We start from the raw sequence: 19,505 nt of genomic DNA, 5'->3' as shown, positions 1-19,505 counted from the left end.
AGACGGTGAATATTAATTCTGCTGAATTAATGCTAATTAATGCTAATTCACTCATGTAGAACAGCCGTGGTGAGAACTCTGGGAAATTTGAGCAAATTGGCAGGTTTCCTGTTTTTAACGCCATTTTGGTATGACTCTAAATCATTTGTTCACTGCACCTCTGACTAGCCTAAATAATAACTCCATAATTTTTATTCAAGTGCCACATTCTTTGGGGTCGACAATGCAATGGGATAGACATCACCACCCAGAACACCAATAATACAGTATTCACATCAGCCAATCTCACCTTCGTACAGCCAATCGCTGAGCCCATTGAAGATGACCCCCTCCTTGCCGGTGGAAACCAGACGGATCGATCGGCTCTCCACCGTCGAACGGTAGTAGATGTTGTTCTCAAAAATAAAAATCTAAGAGGAAAGAAAGAAAGAAATAAAGAAAGGAAGGATGTGTAATAAATAACCTATGATACAGGAAGATGTAACCTCTGCATTACTAAACTTGTTGACCTGTAGGTTGACAGAAGGATGCTTTAACCATGAGAAATATAGAGCCAATATGAGATAAAAAGGTTCTATCCATAGTGTAGATACTTTCCTATTCACTGCACAACTTGAATTGTAAAACATTTAGCAGTAGTGTTGGCTGACTGGCCTGGCTCTGATTCTGCTACTGCCAGCTTGTTTACATCTCCGTAGTACTGTAGGTCTAAGTACTGATGGATAACTCTGGAACAGGAGAGAGAAAGAGGGAGAAAGCAGGAGAGAGAGGGAGAGAAAGAGAGAGAGAGAAAGCAGGAGAGAGAGCGAGGGAAACCGAGAGTTTTGTATGCAAGAGACTAAAGGTTGTGTGTGAGAAAACAAAAGACTAAAGGTTGTGTGTGAGAAAACAAAAGACTAAAGGTTGTGTGTGAGAAAACAAAGGACTAAAGGTTGTGTGTGAGAAAACAAAGGTGAACAAGAATACAGAGAGAACATAATGAATAATGAATCCTTTCCTCAACACATTGGACACCAATATTGTATATCAATATAAATCCTAATTGCAGATTAATCCTTTAATGGTGTACAGCATTGCCGTCCTCTCTGTCCACTGTTGGGAGAAGTGTTGACTACCTGCTGGGCAGTTCATGGTCAGCTCCATCCTTCCTAATTAAAACTTCTGTTGCTCATGTGGCAAGGTAGGCCAGGGGGGACCCCGGTGTGTTTGAGTTCTCCTCGATGCAGACTGACTGAGGCCCAGTTTAACAACTGGATCTAGGCCAGTGCAGAGAGTCACACAGTGAGCTTGGCCCACTTCTGAAGGAGGTACTACCCAAGCTACCTCCCATATACTATTCACACACAGAGTCTGGGGAGATGTGAGGTCATATTGTGGGCAGGCTGACAACAGCAGGAGAGAAAGATGTACCATGTCAGACCCTCTAGAGAGAAAGGGAGGGAGAGGAAGATAGAGAGAGCAAAAAGAGCAAAGCTCAGCGTCTCAGTGAAGGATCCGTCTCCGATTTAAAAAAATAGAAGAAAAACACCTTTAATGAGGACCCCTTATTAAATCAAATCAAATGTTATTGTTCATATACACATATTTAGTAGATGTTATTGCGGGTGTAGCAAAATACTTGTGTTCCTACCTCCAACAGTGCAGTAATATCTATAATTCACAGTAATATACACACATCTAAAAGTAAAAGAATGGAATTAAGAAATATATAAATATTAGGATGAGCAATGTCGGAGTGACATTGACTAAAATACAGTACAATAGAATACAGTATAAATTAGTATGAAATTAGTAAAGCAGTATGTAAACATGATTAAAGTTACTGCTAAAGCTGGAGTTAAATGAACAGTGTTCATCCACACAGACTCAGACACAGCTGCCCGTCCTCCCCTCTGGTGCATCAAAGGACACTGTGTATTTAACCTAATTCCACCGCTTTCAACATGGGAAAAGACAGCTGTGTGTGTGTGGGTGTGTGTGTGTGTGTGTGTGTGTGTGTGTGTGTGTGTGTGTGTGTGTGTGTAAAGAAACAGCTGTGTGTGTGTGTAAAGAGCAGATCAAGAGGCCAGTGTAAGACTAAGCTGTCAGCTGGCTTGAGAAATGTGACAACAGATGGACTGATGTTAGTGTGTGTGGATGTGTGTGAGTGTGTGTGCATGCATGCAAGTATATGTGAACTCACATTGGCAGACACCTTCCTCTCCCACCTAATCATCTTATCGTTGACAACAAGTATCATAGCCCAAACGGCAAGAATCTGTTGCTGGGAGAAAAGCTCCTTTAAACGAAAGTGACTGTTGGAATCAGGGCTGTTTAATGAGTAATGATAGGAGAGACTGTGTGATATCAATCAATTGACTTTGCCAATTAATCCACTGGGGAGATTACACGTAATTAATTGCATTGTGCCAGAGGATAGTCTGCTCTGAGTACTAGTAGACTAATGCTTATTAATGTTCTTTCTATGGCTAGACTGCCTGGTAGCTTGTGATAGTTTAACATAAATAGCTATAGGAAAGGTCACAGCTAGGGTTGCAAAGGGACGGTATATTACTGGAAACTTTCTAAGTTTACCAATAAACTACCAGAATTTTGGTATCTTTCAAGGATTGTATCTCAAGACATCTAGTGGCCCTTTTTGGTACTTCAGATTATCACAGGTGTGTGGCTTCTGTGTGGCCTTGTCACATCATATATAAAATAATAATGAAATATGATGACTTTCAAATAAAACAGAATGACAAAGCTATAAAACATTATCTTAAAATATAAACCATCAACTTAGTGAATACCAGTGTTTAATATGAGGGTTTCTGAATTAAATATTCTTTATATTTTTTTATACATGTATTTAACATGTCGGTTGTAAATAAAATTGGTGTCAGTTGTGAAAAAATTAAATTGTTCAAAGATTTGCAGAGTGAATAAAAAATGATGCATTTGTTGATTAGATGCTTTTTCTTAATTAATTAGGCTGTTTTCTCTGGAACCATATAGTTTATCTACAAGAAACTCATTGACAATTTGGACACCGATATAGAAAATGAATACAGTATGGAATATAGATATATATATTTTATAAGTTATTCAAGTATATATTACCAATGTTACAATAGATTGCCATATATTTTCTGTTAATTACCAAAATACTGAAGATTCTGGTAACTTTGGTAAATTACAATGGGCTTGCAACCCTAGTAATAGCTAATGTGGAGATAAAGTCCATTCATATTGTACTATCCATTGAGAATCAGACACGGACACACACACACACGATTCTGTCAAATAGCAGTGACATAGGGGTATGGAGTACGGATGAGACAGAGGGTGCTGCTGGGAGTTGTAGTTCTTACCAGCTGCTGGCCCCTGGGTCCCCAGCCTGCGTACTGCAGTTGGGCGTTCCGTACCTCTGGAGGATTCAGGTTCCATGTCTCCCTGCAGCAGAGAGGCGAGACCACAATATGAACACACATACACACACACATCCACACTACACACCGACACACACATTGAACTGCCCCTCACTAAATGACAGAGCACCTTCTTTAAAAAATACTCTTAGTTGATCATCAACAAAACAAAGCATAAAAAAAACACTCCACTGCACAAGCAGCCTTCGCTGCTCCTGCCCAGAAGTACCAGTGTTATACATCCCAGTCCAAAATGTTGAAGAACAGCTAGAAATACAGGTGCTTTATATACCACAGCCACTTTTAATTCCTTTAGAAGTGCTGTGAGCTGTAGGGCAGAGAATTAGAGGTGTCACAGGCCCTGTGTCTTTGTCTGGAGGTGAGGATGGATGAGGTCATCGAGGCCCCTGGCTTGCAGTTCTCCTTGTCTCCAGGGGGTGGCAGTGCAGAGACATGACTGACTAGGCTCCGGACAGGAGACAGGAGGGGAGGGGAAGCATTGGTAGGTTTCAGCCACTTACGGAGTCTCCAGGCTGCAGATGATGTAGAAGGCAGTGAACGAGTGCTGGTACACCTGGAAGAAGAAGGATTGGAGACTGTCATAAAGAAGACTGATTGACTTGGCCATTAAAAACATGTTTTAGTAATTACCATCAGAATGGAAGTACATATGATGGGAGATTACATTGTATTCTACTTAGTAATTAGTCACGTTCAGTAAATTCTGAACCGCTTGAAATGGAAATTGGATTCCTCCCTGCCAGTTGCAATGTGGCTATCGGAAGTTAACAGTTGTATCCCTTTGGAGAAAATCACTTACTGCTTGAGGAATAAGTTAAAGACATTTTACAGAATTTGGCAACCTTTTATTGACTATATGGAGAATCGCTATGATTGAATCTCTATATAATCCTCACATAATGTTTCACACGTAATGTATAATATGTAGCCTACGGCAGGTGATCCAATGTCTCATTATTATTATTTTTTTCTTATTGTATGTTTGTATATATAATTATAATTATAATTATTTTTTTGTTACGCTCGTCTGTTACTGTTACTTTGTCCTATCGTTGTCTAATATCTTTTTACTTTTGTTTTGAATGTTCTTAATTGGAAAATGCAAAAATAAAATATTTTAAAAAAAGAGTTGGGGGGAGAGAGAGAGAGAGAGAGAGTGAGAGAGAGAGAGAGAGAAATTCTCTGTGAAGGGCAAGCAGCAGCATGATGTGTGTGTGTGTGTGTGCGCCTGTGCAATGACAGCTGGGGGACGGAGCCGTCATCTACCAGGGCTCTGGAGGACGATTATGAAATAACAAATTCACTGTCTAACACACACACACACGCACAGCACACTCCATCCACCAGGGCCTCCCTGTTGTCTCAATGGGCTTCTATTCCCTGACATACTAATTATTTTTCAGACTGTGTCATGGATCTCACATTGCAGTAGTTAGCTACCTGAGCCATTACATAATGCAGTAACCGCTGTAGCAGAAAAACCTCCCACCTTTCCTCCTATTCTCTCACTCTCTACTCTCCTGCTTGCCCAATTCCCTCCCTTTGTTTTCCCCATCCCCTGCACCCCTCCATTTTCCTCCTCATCCCTCTGTCCCGGCTGTGTTGTGAGGTTTGTTTGTGTTTTGGCCACTCTCTGAAGAGTACAGTTCCACTAAGCTGGTTTCTCTCTACGGTGGTTGAGAGGCAGTGGGGTGCGACATGCCTCTACCCGGACACCATGATTACTTTTTCTCCCCCACCGTCTCACCACATTTCCCTTCAAAGACCGATGACATATTTGCCTGTCATTCCGCTAATTCCAAAAACACGCAAACAAATGAAAGAGCTCACCGGTGCCACGTTGTAGGCGAGCAGCACATGCTTCATGTCAGGAGACACTTCATACTTGCTGGCTTTGTACATTTCCTGAAAAGCACAGAGAGAGCGAGAGAGAAAAATAATACAAAAAGATTACATTTAACCATGCGTAGTGTTTTTCATTAAGGTAATCCTAGAATGACTGCGTTTGACGGATTGCTCAGTGCAGGGCATGGGCGGGAGAGGCATTAATCTTCTTGAGGCTCTTTCTGATTTCGGAGAGACATAATGTTGTGTGTCGTCACCTTGGCGGTTTCAACACTGACCCAAAATGTTAACGAGCCTGATCAAATGATGTGGTAATGATGGATTGTTTCACTACACTTTGGGTGCTTTGATATGCTGGAAATTTCTAATAATAAAACATTTAATAAATAACACTACAGAAAAAAGAGAGTTGTAGAGACTCACAAACTTTTTGTTGTGCACCAGTACCGTCCTCTCATACGTCTCCATGTTGAGCCTGACAACATCCCCCTCACGTGTGCGATACAGTAGCTCATTACCTGTTGAACAGAGAGCAAAGACACAGAGCAAGAAATATTACTTCACAAAGGCTATCAAACTTTTCATAATGAATAATAGTCCTAGGTGCAATATCCTTGCAATCGTCTGTAATTTGGACACTTAATATCAGAGAGCAAAGTGTTTGAATGCAGAGTGGCCAGTTGGTGCATTGGCAGTGTATCTTGGATCCATACACTGACAGCTGGTCCCTGAGCTCTCTACATTGGTGTCAGAAGTGGGATTCCCTACATTGGTGTCAGAAGTGGGATTGTCTACATTTGTGTCAGAAGTGGGATTGTCTACATTTGTGTCAGAAGTGGGATTTCCTACATTGGTGTCAGAAGTGGGATTTCCTACATTGGTGTCAGAAGTGGGATTTTCTAAATTTGTGTCAGAAGTGGGATTCTCTACATTAGTGTTAAATGTGGAATTTACAGTGGGAGGAATGCACTGGGGCTATAGAGGAATGTACTGGGGCTATAGAGGAATGTGCTGGGGCTATAAAGGAATGCGCTGGGGCTATAGAGGAATGCGCTGGGACTATAGAGGAATGCACTGGGGCTATAGAGGAATGCCCTGGGGCTATAGAGGAATGTGCTGGGGATATAGAGGAATGCACTGGGGCTATAGAGGAATGCACTGGGGCTATAGAGGAATGCACTGGGGCTATAGAGGAATGCACTGGGGCTATAGAGGAATGTGCTGGGGCTATAGAGGAATGCGCTGGGGTTATAGAGGAATGCACTGGGGATATAGAGGAATGCACTGGGGCTATAGAGGAATGTGCTGGGGCTATAGAGGAATGCACTGGGGCTATAAAGGAATGTGTTGGGGCTATAGAGGAATGTGCTGGGGCTATAGAGGAATGCACGGGGGCTATAGAGGAATGCACTGGGGCCATAGAGGAATGCACTGGGGCTATAGAGGAATGTGCTGGGGCTATAGAGGAATGCGCTGGGGTTATAGAGGAATGCACTGGGGATATAGAGGAATGCACTGGGGCTATAGAGGAATGTGCTGGGGCTATAGAGGAATGCACTGGGGCTATAAAGGAATGTGTTGGGGCTATAGAGGAATGTGCTGGGGCTATAGAGGAATGTGGGGCTATAGAGGAATGCACTGGGGCTATAGAGGAATGTGCTGGGGCTATAGAGGAATGCACTGGGGCTATAGAGGAATGCACTGGGGCTATAGAGGAATGTGCTGGGGCTATAGAGGAATGTGGGGCTATAGAGGAATGTGCTGGGGCTATAGAGGAATGCACTGGGGCTATAGAGGAATGCACCGGGGCTATAGAGGAATGCACTGGGGCTATAGAGGAATGTGCTGGGGCTATAGAGGAATGCACTGGGGCTATAAAGGAATGTGTTGGGGCTATAGAGGAATGTGCTGGGGCTATCGAGGAATGCACGGGGGCTATAGAGTAATGCACTGGGGCCATAGAGGAATGCACTGGGGCCATAGAGGAATGCACTGGGGCTATAGAGGAATGTGCTGGGGCTATAGAGGAATGCACTGGGGCTATAGAGGAATGTGTTGGGGCTATAGAGGAATGCACTGTGGCTATAGAGGAATGTGTTGGGGCTATAGAGGAATGTACTGGGGCTATAGAGGAATGCACTGGGGCTATAGAGGAATGCACTGGGGCTATAGAGGAATGCGCTGGGGCTATAGAGGAATGCACTGGGGCTATAGAGGAATGCACTGGGGCTATAGAGGAATGCGCTGGGGCTATAGAGGAATGTGCAGGGGATATAGAGGAATGCACTGTGGCTATAGAGGAATGTGTTGGGGCTATAGAGGAATGTACTGGGGCTATAGAGGAATGCACTGGGGCTATAGAGGAATGCACTGGGGCTATAGAGGAATGCACTGGGGCTATACAGGAATGTGTTGGGGCTATAGAGAATGTACTGGGGCTATAGAGGAATGCACTGGGGCTATAGAGGAATGCACTGGGGCTATAGAGGAATGTGCTGGGGCTATAGAGAATGTACTGGGGCTATAGAGGAATGCACTGGGGCTATAGAGGAATGTGTTGGGGCTATAGAGAATGTACTGGGGCTATAGAGTAGAGCAGGGTTTCCCAAAGTCAGTCCCGGGGCCCCCCTGGGTGCACGTTTTGTTTTTTTACCCTAGCACTACACAGCTGATTTAAATATTCAAAGCTTGATGATGGGTTAGTTATTTAAATCAGCTGTATAGTGCTAGGGTAAAAACATCAAAAAGTGCACCGGGGGTGGGGTGGACCGACTTTGTGAAACCCTGTTATAGAGGAATGTACTGGGGCTATAGAGGAATGTACTGTTGCCTTAGAGAATGTACTGGGGCTATAGAGAATGTACTGGGGCTATAGAGGAATGTACTGGGGCTATAGAGGATTGTACTGGGGCTATAGAGTATGTCCTGGGGCTATAGAGTATGTACTGGGGCTATAGAGGAATGTACTGGGGCTATAGAGGAATGTACTGTTGCCTTAGAGAATGTACTGGGGCTATAGAGAATGTACTGGGGCTATAGAGGAATGTACTGGGGCTATAGAGGATTGTACTGGGGCTATAGAGTATGTACTGGGGCTATAGAGAATGTACTGGGGCTATAGAGAATGTACTGGGGCAATATAGGAATGTACTGGGGCTATAGAGTATGTACTGGGGCTATAGAGTATGTACTGGGGCTATAGAGAATGTACTGGGGCTATAGAGAATGTACTGGGGCTATAGAGGAATGTACTGGGGCTATAGAGTATGTACTGGGGTTATAGAGTATGTACTGGGGCTATAGAGAATGTACTGGGGCTATAGAGAATGTACTGGGGCTATAGAGGAATGTACTGGGGCTATAGAGTAAAGTGCTGAGGTTATAAAGAATGTACTGGGGCTATAGAGGAATGTACTGGGGCTATAGAGGAATGTACTGGGGTGATAAGTAATCTCTTAATTCAAAGACTCAATCATGGACACTCTTACTGACAGGTGTGGCTGCTTTGTGTGATATATTGTCTCTACCTTCTTTCCCTTTGTGCTGTTGTCTGTGCCCAATAATGTTTGTACCATGTTTTGTGCTGCTACCATGTTGTTGTTATGTTGTGTTGCTACCATGCTGTGTTGTCATGTGTTGCTGCTTTGCTATGTTGCTGTCTCTTTATGTAGTATTGTCTCTCTTGTTGTGTTGTCTCTCTTGTTGTGATGTGTGTCCTATATTTATATTGTATTTAAAAAAAAAAAAAAAATCCCAGGCCCCCGTCCCCGCAGGAGGCCTTTTGCCTTTTGGTAGGCCGTCATTTTAAATAAGAATTTGTGCTTAACTGACTTGCCTGGTTAAATAAAGGTTAAATAAAGGTTCAATAAAACTTTTTTTAAAAGAGGAGAGTGTGCAAAGCTGTCATCAAGGCAAAGGGTGGCTACTTTGAAGAAACTAAAATCTATTTTGATTTGTTTAACATTTTTTTGGTTAATACATGATTCCGTATGTGTTATTTCATAGTTTTGATGTCTTCACTATTATTCTACAATGTAGAAAATAATTTACAAAAAGAAAAACCCTTGAATGAGTAGGTGTGTCCAAACTTGTGACTGGTACTGTATATATAGTATATACACACACACACATCAGGGCATGAACTGCTACATATTGTAAATCTGAAAATAGAATCCAGTATTTCAGAACGTGACCTATAGCTTGCAGGTCAATATCAGACTGGGAAGAATTGACATTCGCAATCTCCCCCTATCTGCAAGCTTAACCAATGGCATAACACCTTATTGATATGTAAATTCAACCAACCAATAGAAATACATAATCATTAAATACATATTTCTGCAGTGGCAAGTGGAAACAATCAACACAGTTACACCTGCAATCACAAAGACTGTCTCCAGAGTGAGTAAACAATTGCAACAAAGAGATGAAAGTGAATTTAGTTTTCCTATCTTCACAATGACTTTGCCCTTTACCAGACAAGGACGATAAAAGCCTATTTCTGAATGTTGTTTCAGTCAAGAGCCAATAAGGGCCGAGCAAACAGCTCTGGTTTAGAGTGTTAATCGGGGACTACAGATTGTTATGGGGAGCATTCTATATCTGCTGGGATAACTAATTGTCCATCACAATGACATTCATTCACAAAATGATGATTGACAATTCTGGGTTTTTAGATTGCACTGGTCAAATAATGAATGCAAATTATGCAATCAACAGCTCTCCAGTTTACTGGAATATATTAACAGCTTCGTATCAGGAGTAAAGATTAAAATATAGTGCATCCTGATTGCTCGTCCCGTCTCACTGAATCTCATCCTGAATCCTAAGTACTCACTTTTTATTTTTCTATCCTTTGAATCAGCACATGTCCAACATATCAATGTAAAGCACTTGAGAGCATCTGGGAAAGAAGTCCATCAATCCATTATATCTTCTAATACGCTATTCCTTTTTCCTGTTTTGTATCCATGTAAAGCTAAAGCTAAGGTAAGCTACTCTCCTCTTTCCATCTCTTCTCCTCCTATCCTCTTTCCATCTCTTCTCCTCACCCTTTAGATATGTTATCTCTGAACTTCATCCTAAACATACACTTGGCTGGCCATATTTTTCAACTGTCTTTCTGCCTGTCTTTTCCTCCCCTCAGAGTCCAATCTTTATTCTGTATGTAGTTTGTATTTATCCGTTTTACCACCCTTCGTCACCTGAGATCACTCGTTCTTTCCATGCCAACCATGCACCCCAACAGAGTCCAGAATTTCAGCCTTCACCCTGTCCTCTTCTCCACCACTCTCCCTCTCTGTCGCTATACAGACTCCCGTCTTTCTTTTCCTTTCAAAGACACCAGGGCTTCCTCTCAGACCATTGCTATCTATTCATCCCTGTTTCGCACCACCAAGGGAATTCTCAGTCTTGCTCTCTGACACTCTCCCTCACTCCATCTTGCCCTCCTTCTCCTTCCACTAGGTCTTCATCAGGGCTCCCTTGACCGGCTCGGTGTTAGCCCAGGGCATTGGCTTCCCCCTGTGATCTTCACCTCTGCTCCTGCAACATGTCTTATTCATTCAGTCTCCTGCTCTGGGCAACATCCCTCACTCACTACAGATCACAGGAGGACAGTTGTGTGTGTGTGTGCGAAAGAGAGAGAGAGAGAGAAATAAATAAATAATATGTACTGTAAAATTAGTTAAAGTGCCATAGACATTCCCCTTTCCAACAACACATCACTTCAAAGACCAAGTACCTTGTGAATATTCCCACTTAAACTCTAATGGCTTCTATGATCTCACACTAGCACTCTACCATCCCCTCCTCTGAACCCTACAGCTTTCATTTGACTGTATGCTTTGTACCTGTGTGCCTCATTGAGGCTTCAGGCAAGCTGTTCCCTGCACTAACTGAAGATGACAGGTTCATTAGAATGAGAGAATAACATGCATATCCACAGTCAGTGCAGCTCTGGCCACCGGGCTAGCTTCTAGGAAAATGACGTGAAACTTTACTTTCCAATCCATGGACTATTAGTCAAACATATCTACATATTTTATGCATTTGCACCTGTTTTTTTTTCAGTAAGGGATAAAACACCAAGGACAAAGCTAAAATATAACTCAAATTGTACCTTCTCCTCACCCTCATTTCGCTATTTTTGTTCTGTCGTCCAGGTTTAATTCCCTTAAAAACAAACCGGTTCAATCTCCAAACGCATAGTCAATCTGTCCAAAAAGTGTTTTTGATGACAAATGATTGCCATCAGAAACCCTTTAAGTTCCCAGGCCCATCTGTCTTGCTGAATATGATGATTTTATAGTCACCGCACTTAACCAACCATGTGAAGGACCTTATTCTCTCCCTCTGCTTCCATTTACTTGTCCCATTCTCTCCATTCTTCTTCGGGGAGACGCAGCAGCCCATTCATTCTGTTCAGGCCTCTCAATATTTCCTTTGTAACGCCTGAGTTCTGGCACTATGCCGCACAACTCATACAATGTACCACTGCTTGCTTTATACTACCTCTGAGTGCCAACACGGAACACACCACTCATACGTTTATCCAAATATATAACCCGATCACTGAGCAGAGAGATGTCTCCCCTTCGATAAAGCTTCCCAGTGGGGCTAAGCTGGTTGACATGGCGACATTAAAACCAGTTTACAACCTGAACAGGGTTGTATCATTAAACGACAGGTGAGCGGAGGCTACAATGTAAAGCCAGGTGTGAAATTTATTTTTCTTTCCTGTTCCAGGTCATCTGTCCTCCTGAAGGCTAAGAGGACAATGGTTAGGCTGCTAAAAAAACGCAGCTGGGAGAGAGTTATAGGGGCCTGTCTGGGACAAAATAAAAGGGTGTCTCTCCCCTTCCACCGTATACAGTCTTAAATCTCCGATGCCCTTTGGATCAGATGGGCTATAAAACTAAATGGGTTTCTAAAACAACTCTAATTAAAAATATTTTCAGAGTGGGGGGAATACTTTCAGGTGGCTTTGTGAGTGGAATGGTGTTTGCCACTAGCGGTTCAATCTTTCCGTTAGCATGTCAGGTCATAGGGTGGTCAGGCAGGAGTAAGCAGCAGGTGACAGAGACATTTATATGGTCTTATGTATGCAGCTTACTTCCCAATCTGGCCCTCATACCATCATGGCCACCTAATCACCCCCAGCTTCCAATTGGCTCATTCTTCCCCCCTCCTCTGTAACTATTCCCCAGGTCGTTGCTGTAAATTAGAAAGTTTTACCTGGTAAAATGAGTAAAAATAAAAAATAAAAAACTGTTTGCTTGTACAATTATGATAGATTTTTTAGGATGGAGGTGTGTGAATAATACTCACGCATGTCTTTGTATACATGGAGGGAAGTTTACTTTCTATTGAGTTCAGTCCTCTTGAGGACGTCTATACATAAACTTTCCCCCATGGCCGTTCCTTTATTTCACACTCTACACTGATGGCGCCGATGATTAAGGCAGCCCCCCGCAACGCTCTGATTCAGAGGGGTTGGGTTAAATGCGGAAGACACATTTCAGTTGAATGCATTCAATTGTACAATTGACTAGGTATCCCCCTTTCAACCTTATCTCTGAAAGGGGCCATAGACAAGCCTCCCCTCATACAACAATACAATTACACAACAGAGAGCTTTGCCATATCTCTATAGCGTGTTGCATGAACCCATTCCCCAAAGTAGGAGGTGAATAGAAGTGTATGAGCTGCTGATGGCTCCTGTCCGGTGGGCTGGACGGGAGTTTTACGTTGATTTACGGTTATCAGCAACACCAATACATTTTTCACCGCTGGCCCATTTGTTGATTCCTATGAGTCCACCGGACGGCATCAAACCGGACCCATAATTGCAACATTAAACCTCCTTATCATGGCTTTCACGGGCTTAAATGTTTTTTTATTTTTTTTTATGCCCCAGAGCCACAGAACAACACAACAAGCAAGAGTACATAACATTTGCATAGGGCAGACTTGAGTAAATTACATTAAACATGAATAGAATGTGTTTTTGGTTTAACAGAAATATTGACTGCAAATGCCTGCTGGGAGGGAAAGGTTAATACACGTTGGCATTGTGAGATATGTAAGATTCTTATTCAGGACAGTGAGAATTCATAGGCCTATAAAGACATCTCTAGAGATGTGCTGTGAATTTAATCTATGGTATAATGCTTAGCCTACTGCATGTTACACTATAACAGACTGACATTTACTAAAATATCCAGAGTAAAACCAATGATGTGTATATAGATGGGTTCTTTCGATTAAATAGCATTAGCACTACCAAACCATCCTACTGATGTATATTGATCAATATCACTCTTTCATAGGTCTCTTACTGTCCCGATCGTTTAGAGATGGATTGGACCAAGGTGCGGCGTGGTAGGCGTACATTTGACTTTTATTTAAATGTCACCGAAAAAACAACAAAATACAAAAACAAACATAAAGCTACATGACGTGCAGAACGCAACTACACACAAACATAGTCAAGATCCCACACACTAAAGGTGTCTAAGGGGGGGGGGGGGGGGGGGGTACTGTCACGTTCTGACCTTTATTTCCTTTGTTTTGTGCGTGAGTTGGGGTGGGCAGTCTATGTTTGTTACTATGTTTTTTCTATTTCTGTGATTGGCCTGATATGGTTCTCAATCAGAGGCAGCTGTTTATCATTGTCCCTGATTGAGAACCATATTTAGGTAGCCTGGGTTTCACTGTTTGTGGGTGGTTGTTTCCGTGTGTATGTTTGTCGCCACACGGTACTGTTTCGGTTTGGTTATTTCACGTATTAGTTTATTGTTTTTGTATTTCATAGTGTTCAGTGCTCTTCTTATAAAAATCGTCATGAACACTTACCACACCGCATCTTGGTCCGATCCTTACTCCTCTTCAGACGAAGATGAGGAAATCTGCCGTTACACTTACATGAAACTCTGGCGATGACCAATGCTATCTATCCCTCTTCAAACATCAACTTGATGATTTTGAGTTGCAGCCGGTCCAGAAAGAAAGATCATAAACCATAACAGGGCTGTGGGTGGCTGAGTAAGCAGAAGGAGTTTCCTTTTCAATTACTAGCGCTAGTCAATGAGGTTAAACGCAGTGGCGTGGATGCCAATGGAAGCCAGGCTTCCCCAAAAAGTGTACCAATAAATGCATCTTAAAAACATAGAAAATAATTGATCTCTCTTTGTTTCATAATTTTGCTTCAAGAGGCTGAATGTATCTCACTGGAGAAAGCATCTGAGTGAGTGAAACACGCCTCTCTGTCTCAGTATGACTAGCCCGGGCTAAAAGTGCATGACATTTTTGCCGCCTGTAGCATTGAATTCAATAGCAAGGGAAGCCAGCAAGCATTTGGCCTCCCTTGATATAATTATTATAATTTTTCGCTGCAACTCACCGCAACTCCCTAACGGGCTCTGGAGAGGCGAAGGTTGAGTCATGTGTCCTCCAAAACATAACACGCCAAACTCCTTAACATCCGCCCACTTAACCGAGAGGCCAACTCTCGCCTGGCACGTAGTTCTATACCCCGTTCAAAGGGTGAATGTCTTGCCCATTCACCCTCTGAATGGCACACATACACAATCCATGTCTCAGTTGTCTCAAGGTTTAAAAATTCTTATTTAACCTGTCTCCTCCCCTTCATCCACACTAATTAAAGTAGATTTAACAAGTGACATCAAGCAGGGCTTTACCTAGCAAAGACTTATAGATGACTTGGAGCCAGTGGGTTTGGCGACGAATATGTAGCGAGGACCAGCCAACGAGAGCATACAGGTCGCAGTGGTGGGTAGTATGTGGGGCTTTGGTGACAAAACGGATGGCACTGTGATAGAATGCATCCAATTTGCTGAGTAGAATGTTGGAGGCTATTTTGCAAATGACATCGCCAAAGTCAAGGATCGGTAGGATAGTCAGTTTTACGAGGGTATGGTTGGCAGCATGAGCGAAGGAGGCTTTGTTGCGAAATAGGTAGCCGATTCTAGATGTCATTTTGGATTGGAGAAGCTTAGTATGAGTCTGGAAGGAGAGTTTACAGTCTAGCCAGACACCTAGGTATTTACAGTGCCTTGCGAAAGTATTCGGCCCCCTTGAACTTTGCGACCTTTTGCCACATTTCAGGCTTCAAACATAAAGATATAAAACTGTATTTTTTTGTGAAGAATCAACAACAAGTGGGACACAATCATGAAGTGGAACGACATTTATTGGATATTTCAAACTTTTTTAACAAATCAAAAACTGAAAAATGGGCGTGCAAAATTATTCAGCCCCCTTAAGTTAATACTTTGTAGCGCCACCTTTTGCTGCGATTACAGCTGTAAGTCGCTTGGGGTATGTCTCTATCAGTTTTGCACATCGAGAGACTGACATTTTTTCCCATTCCTCCTTGCAAAACAGCTCGAGCTCAGTGAGGTTGGATGGAGAGCATTTGTGAACAGCAGTTTTCAGTTCTTTCCACAGATTCTCGATTGGATTCAGGTCTGGACTTTGACTTGGCCATTCTAACACCTGGATATGTTTATTTTTGAACCATTCCATTGTAGATTTTGCTTTATGTTTTGGATCATTGTCTTGTTGGAAGACAAATCTCCGTCCCAGTCTCAGGTCTTTTGCAGACTCCATCAGGTTTTCTTCCAGAATGGTCCTGTATTTGGCTCCATCCATCTTCGCATCAATTTTAACCATCTTCCCTGTCCCTGCTGAAGAAAAGCAGGCCCAAACCATGATGCTGCCACCACCATGTTTGACAGTGGGGATGGTGTGTTCAGCTGTGTTGCTTTTACGCCAAACATAACATTTTGCATTGTTGCCAAAAAGTTCAATTTTGGTTTCATCTGACCAGAGCACCTTCTTCCACATGTTTGGCGTGTCTCCCAGGTGGCTTGTGGCAAACTTTAAACAACACTTTTTATGGATATCTTTAAGAAATGGCTTTCTTCTTGCCACTCTTCCATAAAGGCCAGATTTGTGCAATATACGACTGATTGTTGTCCTATGGACAGAGTCTCCCACCTCAGCTGTAGATCTCTGCAGTTCATCCAGAGTGATCATGGGCCTCTTGGCTGCATCTCTGATCAGTCTTCTCCTTGTATGAGCTGAAAGTTTAGAAGGACGGCCAGGTCTTGGTAGATTTGCAGTGGTCTGATACTCCTTCCATTTCAATATTATCGCTTGCACAGTGCTCCTTGGGATGTTTAAAGCTTGGGAAATATTTTTGTATCCAAATCCGGCTTTAAACTTCTTCACAACAGTATCTCGGACCTGCCTGGTGTGTTCCTTGTTCTTCATGATGCTCTCTGCGCTTTTAACGGACCTCTGAGACTATCACAGTGCAGGTGCATTTATACGGAGACTTGATTACACACAGGTGGATTGTATTTATCATCATTAGTCATTTAGGTCAACATTGGATCATTCATCGATCCTCACTGAACTTCTGGAGAGAGTTTGCTGCACTGAAAGTAAAGGGGCTGAATAATTTTGCACGCCCAATTTTTCAGTTTTTGATTTGTTAAAAAAGTTTGAAATATCCAATAAATGTCGTTCCACTTCATGATTGTGTCCCACTTGTTGTTGATTCTTCACAAAAAAATACAGTTTTATATCTTTATGTTTGAAGCCTGAAATGTGGCAAAAGGTCGCAAAGTTCAAGGGGGCTGAATACTTTCGCAAGGCACTGTATAGTTGTCCACATATTCTAAGTCAGAACCGTTCAGAGTAGTGATGCTAGTCAGGCAGGCTGGTGCCCGCAGCGATCGGTTGAAGAGCATGCATTTCGTTTTACTAGCATTTAAGAGCAGTTGGTTATAGAGCAAACAATGCAATTATCACAACACATAGGTTGTAATATGGCTTTTTCCCCCTGACTTGGCATCCCCAGGGATTTTACCAACACACTGCTACTGGTTAAACGTGTGTTCTTTCATTTTTTAATTGCAGTCTTTTTTTTGAAGAGGGGGACTTACCTGAACAGACTATGGTGGCCAAAGGCCAGGTGCATTAATTACTTAATTCCATTCAAAAACATAAGGACATTTAGACTGACCTGCTAGCTCATTACAACCATACCAGTAATCTGAATTTTAATGAATGACTGGCACTCTCTATAAAAATTCAGCTGTAAACACTAGGGGGCACTACTTTACTTGTGGTGCTCCTCTAATGCAAATCACCACCAGGTCAGCCATCAGCTCGGATCAAGGTTAAAATATACTTATCTGACCAATCATGCGTCTGTTTGCTTGATGCCGTTCAGCAAATCACTTCTCCCTACATGTTTAGCATACATCAGCCATCAGGACCGAGGGGGTCAACCAGAGTGTAGGAGTCATTATAGGCGGACACGGAGAGCTGCTTCATTCAGACATACAGCAGCTGCTAGAACTCATGCCATAACATTAACCAGGATTGAATTTATCATTGTTGGATGAAAATGATGTTGTTGCTGGGTGCATTTGATTGTGATTTTACGTTGGGGTGGGCATACACAGGATATTAATGTTTTAAAATTCTGTGGTCATTGTGACATGACAATAAACATAGGAGTTGGCAAGACAGCACAAAGAGATCTGGGACAAGGCCAATGTAGGAGAGTTCCATGGAGGCACACACTGCTGCAAGGTTCCTGTTATAGATTGTGATGAAACAAGGCCGAAGGGTTATTAAAATCTCAATACCTTCATGAGTCGCTTGTGTTGTATGAATTCAATGATGGGGCGGCAGGTAGCCTAGTGGTTAGATCATTGGACTAGAGACCGAAAGGTTGCAAAATCGAATCCCCGAGTTGACAAGGAAAAAATCAGTAATTTTGCCCCTGAACAAGGCAGTTAACCCACTGTTCCTAGGCCGTCATTGAAAATAAGAATTTGTTCTTAACTGACTTGCCTAGTTAAATAAAGGTAAAATTAAATAAAAATGAGCACAGCCTTATACTCCCATAAAAGACCCCAAAAAGGATTTGGACTTATCAATGACAAAATAACATCATCTATTCATAAAAAATTATTGAGGTTTCATCACAAATGTTTCCCAGGAAATTGATTTATCACTTAAGGAAAACAGGGATGGCGAAAATATATAATTCAGGAAAAAATTAGTTTTACAATAAAAACATCAATTTCAGTCCTGTCCTCGGAAGCCAATAATTGCAAATGTTCCTGACAGTTCTGAAAGCTCGCCGTTCTGCACATCACGAAGGCTAAACGAATATGACATACTAACAAAGGACTCTTTCCTTCTATGGCAGCTGCATCTACAGGCTCCCTAAGAAGACTTTCTTCGCAGGCCAAAAACAGCTGCAGTAGAAAGGCATGTCTTTAAGGTGACAACTCATTTCACAGTGGCTGCATGCAGCCTGGAAGATGTATGGATGAACGTATGAATCAGCTTATCAAAGTGACAGAATGAGTCATGCTATTAAAAAAGGAAAATACTACAGTATTTATTCTTGGTTTCATGCAGTGAGAAAAAATACTTTTAAAGAGGCACCGATGGTCACATCCAGACAATGCATATTACCCCTGTTCTAGTACAGTTTGCTGCAACTCATTGACTTTAATTGTTTTGACTATTTTGTGGGTCATGAGAAACACCAGGAACAAGCGAGTCACTACTGATCAGATATAACTGAATTGGTGAAAGCAGTATGTTTAGAGACCTTGCTTTCAACCATCTAAATGAGTCAGATTAGTAATTATATCAAGGAGGGGAAGGAAGGAATGAAGAAAGGAAGCTCTATAGTACTTGAACAGTCCTTGACGTACTGTACTCTGTGTACTCGCCCATCTGCACCCTCTCTTGGAGAGACTAGTGGCTTGTTTGGAGAAGACGGCTTCATTAGGCATAAGTTAAATCAAAGCTGCTTCATTAATCCTTTGGCTGTAAAGTACCTCTCGGAGTCGGGCTCTGATCATTTACAACCCAGCAGTAAGATAATGGGTGTCTAGCCTGTTTCAACAGTTGCAATTTAAGGTTTGTTTGATTTTATTTTATTTTCCGGGCAACACATCCAACTAGAATAAATAGTTAATTTTGGTGTGATCGATGGTTAGCTTCAAGCACCCTTTCACTGTTTTACACAAGAGGATAGAATTGAGCCTATCCTGTGCCTTCACCCGTTTTAGCAGTTCCCATCATTGCAGTTCCCAAATTGACTGTGTTCTCTTCAATAATTGTGATATTCTCTGGACTGTGTATGTTTAGTACAGTAGTGTACATGCT

At 42.2% G+C, this 19,505-nt stretch overlaps 1 protein-coding gene across 4 annotated transcripts in view; it reads right to left on the bottom strand.

The window, feature by feature from the left end:
• Positions 1-19,505, bottom strand: part of dpp6a (dipeptidyl-peptidase 6a) — a 359,154-nt gene that overhangs the window by 54,677 nt on the left and 284,972 nt on the right. For 3 of the 4 annotated variants that reach the window (XM_036934924.2, XM_036934926.2, XM_036934925.2), the window contains 5 exons: positions 5,700-5,794; positions 5,262-5,336; positions 3,932-3,984; positions 3,354-3,435; positions 290-410 (listed from right to left, as the gene is read on the bottom strand). In XM_036934924.2, coding sequence (XP_036790819.2) covers positions 290-410; positions 3,354-3,435; positions 3,932-3,984; positions 5,262-5,336; positions 5,700-5,794 — 426 coding nt within the window. Of the gene's footprint in view, positions 1-289; positions 411-3,353; positions 3,436-3,931; positions 3,985-5,261; positions 5,337-5,699; positions 5,795-10,480; positions 15,364-19,505 lie in introns of those variants that run through there. The other variant, XM_090189453.1, reaches the window with a different exon arrangement.

The sequence above is a fragment of the Oncorhynchus mykiss genome, chromosome 11 (assembly GCF_057628025.1).
Source record: "Oncorhynchus mykiss isolate SJ-2025 chromosome 11, ASM5762802v1, whole genome shotgun sequence".
In the NCBI taxonomy this organism is placed as follows: Eukaryota; Metazoa; Chordata; class Actinopteri; order Salmoniformes; family Salmonidae; genus Oncorhynchus; species Oncorhynchus mykiss.
Note: the sequence above shows the minus strand (reverse complement) of the source record. Positions and strands in the feature narration are given on the sequence as shown.